The following is a 5706-nucleotide window of genomic DNA, read 5'->3' as shown; positions in this document are numbered from 1 at the left end:
GCAAGCAAGCAGAGGCATCTGATTGCGAAATTACTGCTCAGTCCCTCTGTGCTAACATGGGCAGCGAGAGACTACCACAGGTACAGCCACAGTATGGCAGCAAGGGAAGAGTGAGGCTCTATCTCTGCTTTTCTATGACTGTTATTTGTAGAAAGAATTCTATGTTGAAGGCTGAAAACTCCATGGTTCTATGTCCAACACCAACGATCTGAACCATGAGTAAACTGAGCTCCAGGCAAATGAAGGAATCTGCTGAGCTCACCATTAAGCCCATCTGGCTCCCACTATAAAGTCAGCTCTTGGACAGGGGCTTCTCCAGCAGCACTACTCTGACTAACCCTCTGAAGGCAAGTATTCAAGAGCCGCCATTGGTGAAATGCAGAAACCTTTGTTTCAGTCTTTTTTCCTGCTCTACCCACCTTCATATTTGTAATGAGATTAGAAAAAAATAGAAAAATGACTGGTACTTTTACTTTCATTTCAACTTCTCCCTTTTGCTATGTAGTAACATGTTCAAGGGTTCCTTGTCTGTATGTGAGACAAGCACACCTCCTGTTAAAGCAATAGATTGAGTTCCTCACATCATAGAATGGACGATCCTTGTAGCTGGTACACATATGAACTGCAAAAACTTAACAGGCATGTATTTATTCCTTGCGTTTTAGGGGAAAAAAGTAACTAGTACCTCAAAGCCATCAGTTAAAGAACAATATAGCTTAGAATGAAGCACATGAACTCTCTCTCACACGAAATGTATTAAACAGGCCCAAGAGCTCAGAACAATGAATGCATAAAATCCTATCTGGAAATTTGTAAAAATAGATAAAACAAAATGTACGTTACATCCTCAAAGCCATTTATTTTAACCTAAGTGGCAAAATCTATTTTGCATGAACTGTTCTGGTCTTGCAAAGTTAATGTGTAATTTGTTTTTATCATCTCCTATTTGTGCCAAGAAATGGTTATCACATCACTGGATATGGCAGAGTCATGAGGGTGATGGGAAATGAAATGAAATTTGAGAAGTACTTTATCAAACCTCAGGGACACAAGAGCATACTTACCTTCACATTTTTACTTTCCAGGTCATTTCTTGAACTGAATATCATAGACATTTACATTACATATTCATGTATTCATTTAAATGGACACAGGTTTGCTTTAATCATCAACAATTACTGAAAGGCGCTATTTTTCATGCAGACCTTCTTCAATAGCCCAGAGCCTTCTCACATTCTTCAGCCACTACCGTGCAGTGACCAAGGGGCATAAGCCTTTCAATAAAAATAATTTGGAAATAACTGCTATAATGAGGGGCTCAAAAGGAGCTAGGGTCAAGAAGGGTCTCTTCCATATTTAACAATCCATGATTAAGACTCATAATATCAGAACTAATTTGCTAAAACAGCTTCCATGGCGTAGTAGCAGTCACCAGTACTAGTGGATACTTGTGAATGCTATTAAATTTAATACAATACAGGTAGATATTATTTAAGACAGTATTTCAATTTTCTCCTTGGACATAATTATATTATATGCAAAAAAAAAATTTCGAGGAGAAAAAAAATGGCTTCTATAGTCTGGAACCTACAGAATTCTGTACTTATAACACATTTGTCACCTAAAATACATGGATATTTTATTATCTTTCAACATACATATGCTTTCTCTAAATTACAAGCTCCTCATTCATTTGAAATGTTGTAAAGCAATGAGTGCGACAGGCAGTATGCTAACCAGGCCCTCAAGCATAAGCTATGGTCTCTGTCTGCAAGGAGCTCCTTTCTTATCCAGCAGCAGATCCAAGACCCAGAGAGGAACCTGCAGACCAAGAGCATGCAGCCCTTCCAAAAGTGAAGTGGGAGAGGTTCACCATGAGCCTACCACAACTGCTACTTCTATTAGTCCAGCCTCCATCAAGCTGGAGAGAAAATCATGGCCTGGAGGCTTTCAAAGGCTGAACGATCTAGGCACACTTAGGCTAGGCAAAGGACAGGGAACATACAGGAATATGATCTACACCACGACTCAGCTTGCAGTGAGGCCGACTGCTGTGAGCCAAGACCTCCTACATGGGTGACCTCATATCCCGCCCATATAACCAGAGTCCACAACTTGCTATCTAAAAGCAAGTTTCAGAATTGCTTACTTGTGGGACGTCCTTTTCTTCATCATGCTTGCAGATACACCAGCATGGCCTAAAAGAGAAGTGAGCATAAGTCAATGAAAACTAGATTTAAAAAATCAAACTCAAGAAAAAATTAACTGCTATATAAAGCATGAGATAAAAATAAACTGTAAACGGCCAACATGTAAGAAAGTGATTTGTTTACTGAACTTTCAAAAGGGAGATATAAGGGGTACTGGCAAGATAAAATGACAAAAGACAACAGTTCACCTTCCCAAATTGGCCACAGAATACAAAACCAAAATTATGTGAACAAAAACTGCAACTAAAAAAGTGACAATCCTAACCCTAAAGTACTAAAAGTTACAGAACTTGTCTTCCTGCCAGAAACAATTAAAAATCAGGACAAATGATATTAAACATCTGGATCCAGATATCAAGAGAACAAGCAGCAGAGGACTATGAGACCAGGGAGCAGAAAGCCACACAGTAGTCCTGCATCGACCCAAATTGCATTCCAAACAATTATGGAGGATCCAACATGAAACCAAGAACGCTGCGGTTTGCCACATTGAGAGTCAAACTGGAGCTGGGGAACACAAGGTAAAGGACATCAACAAAAGCCCAACTCTTTACATTTCAAGTGTCCAACTCCTCAACAAAAATTACTAGATATGCAGCACAGCAGCAGACTGTAACCCTATAATCAAGTGGGTTATGACCAAAACAATGTAATTAGCATGCAAAAAGGTGGAAAAAAACTAAAATAAATATGTTCAAATATGTAAAATACAAACACTTAAAATAGAAACATGAGGGAAGAAACAAATTAAACAAGAAAATACATGATCTGAATAAAAAAAATAAATGTGATTAATAACAGATTAAACCCTACAGATAAAATGATCAGTGAACCTGAGATGTTGCAATACAAAGTACCTGAAATGAAACAAAAAAGAAAAAATTGGGAAAAATGAAACTGGACTCCACAAATAGGGGGAAAGAGCAGAGAGGTGAAAGAAAAAAAATCTGAAAAACCAACGACAGAAAGTTTTCCAGATGTGATAAATACAACCACACAGCCAACAAGATCAATATTGCCAAAGTAAGGTTAAAACAAGGAAAGCCATGCCAAAGCACATCCTAATCAAATTTCTGAAAACCACCGACAAAGTATTTTTAAAACAGCCAAAGAATAAGAGACACATTAAATACAGGGAAACAGAAAATATCGGTTGCAGATTTGCTGTTAGAAATAATGTAAGCCAGAAGACAGGGCACTAAATCTTTAAGGTGTTGCTAAAATAATCAAGGAAACCTATTTGTGAACTGAGAATGCCATATCCAGCAAAAATACCTTCCAACCCCAACAACGATAACACATTTAATGTAAATAGTCTAAATGCTCTGATTAAGAGACCATATAAAAAAGGAAGAGACAATATCAGACAAATTAACTTCAGGACAAAGTTATTGAGGATCTCGAGATATTTCAAAAATGATAAAAGGGTCAATTAAGCAAGAAGCCATAACAATCTTAAATGTATATGAACCTAATTACAGAATACTGAAATACATAAAGCAAAAACTGGTAGATCTGACAAGAAAAATTGACATATCCATAATTATACTTAGAAATTTGAATTCTTCTCTCTCAGTAATTAATATAACAAGTAGATAGAAAATCAGAAAGGACACAGAAAACGTAACCACCACAAACAGCAAACTTGAATTAGTTGACATTTATAGAGCACTAATCCAATAATGCCAAAAACACATATATTTTCCAAGTTCACTTGGGACATTAACCCAGATGCACCATATGCTACTCAAAATGCAAACTCTTATACACTTAAAACAGCTAGAAATCATATAAAGTATATTCTCTGACCACATCAGAGTTAAACTAGAAATAAATAATAAAATATTTGGAAAGACCCCAGTATTGGAAATTAAACAACAATCTTCTAAAAAATCCATGATTCAAATACGAAATCACAATGAAAATTCAACTATTTCTAATTTAAAAAAATGAAAATCTATCAAAATCTGCAGAATACAGCAAAAACAGCACTTACTACATTGATTAAAACTCACATTAAGTAGCAATATAAAGAAAACAAAGGACTTTTTACCATAAACTCAGAACACAGGTTCCTCTGGGTGGAGGAGAAAGGCTTCTTTCTGGGTTATCTGCAAAATTCTCTCTCGTTGGCCTTATAATTAAGGTGTCCATTTTTTAAACACAAATTTCTGTACTTAACAATTTTAAAAAGTTACAATTTTAAAAGTTATAATTAACAATTTGAAAAAGTTAACTGAAAAAGATATATGCCCAACTGGTCTGTGTAAGACTGTCTGTTCTAGTTCACAGATAAAGATGGCAAGACACGGCCCTGATGCTGAGAACTATGCTTGCCCACTTTGACCTAGCGTATCTGTATGCATTCAAAGAAGTGAGCAGCTCATGGATGACAGTAAGATACAGACTGAAAGGAGAGCAAATCTACCCGAAGCATCCCTGGAACATCTCTAGGTTTCAAGTAGACGAGAATGAGGGATCAGAAATGCAAAAGCAGACATGGAAATACAAAATTTGATCAAGTTCTACTCGTACTGCACCAGGCCAGAAATCCCCTCCCTCCCCCTCCCTTTCCATGCTGAACATACAAGGAAAGGGCAGCTGATTTAACAGCTACATCTCAGGCCCTGCATCCTCGGCAAAGCTTATCAGGCCCCACACATCACCACACATCCCCACAAAGTCGACTTTCTCATTTAGAAGAGTACCATAGCAGAAACAATCCTCTACTAACCACTCCAGAAAAAGTAAGCCATTTATAATTCATCCTTAATTCTTAAGTATGAATGGATGATGATCAATAGTTACATAACAAAATCTCATGGTACAACTGAGAAAGACAAAGGAATAGCACCACTGTTTATGAAATGGTCCAAAAACTACAACGATCAAATAAAAGAATTGGTATCTTCAAGGCAACTGAAGATTCTATTAATCATAAAATGAGAACAATGAGAACAGCCCAGGGGCACAGACTCACTGAATGACAGAGACCTAATCACAGCACCACAGAATGCTATCACAATCCTCCTCCAACCCTGCCACATGCACATATGCACACATACACCCATGCACACATACACCTCACCACCATCTCACTAAAGGTTTATTCACTGAAGTTCCTTTACCCAGTACATCACATCTGGATTTCATCCAATAATTATAAGGCATATTAAAAGGCAAAGAAAACACAGTTTGAAAAGACAGAGCAGGCATCAGAACTAGTCTCAGATATGGCAAGAAGGTTGGAATTATCAGACTGGTAATTTAAAATAACGATGAATACGCTAAAGGCTGTAAGGTGTAAGGAAAAAAGTAGACAGCAAGAACAAATGGGTAACATAAGCAAAGAGATAAAAATTAGATAAAAAATAAAAAAGATATGGTACTGATCAAAAACATATAACAGAAATGAAGAAAAGCTTTGATGGACTCATTGTTAGACTGAACACGGCTAAGGGAAGACTCTCCAAGCTTGAGACTATGTAAACAAAAC

The 5706-nt window shown here is 37.0% G+C and overlaps 1 protein-coding gene across 2 annotated transcripts in view; it reads right to left on the bottom strand.

Annotated features, from left to right (window-relative positions):
* The window catches only part of SPIN1 (spindlin 1), a 53818-nt gene that overhangs the window by 15289 nt on the left and 32823 nt on the right, over window positions 1–5706 (bottom strand). For both annotated transcript variants that reach the window (XM_006917265.3, XM_006917264.3), the window contains one exon: window positions 2150–2198. In XM_006917265.3, the coding sequence (XP_006917327.1) occupies window positions 2150–2198 (49 nt within the window). The remainder of the gene's footprint in view (window positions 1–2149; window positions 2199–5706) is intronic.

The sequence above is a fragment of the Pteropus alecto genome, unplaced genomic scaffold (genome assembly GCF_000325575.1).
Source record: "Pteropus alecto unplaced genomic scaffold, ASM32557v1 scaffold427, whole genome shotgun sequence".
NCBI classification, from domain to species: Eukaryota; Metazoa; Chordata; class Mammalia; order Chiroptera; family Pteropodidae; genus Pteropus; species Pteropus alecto.
This window is presented reverse-complemented; position numbering and strand designations above follow the sequence as displayed.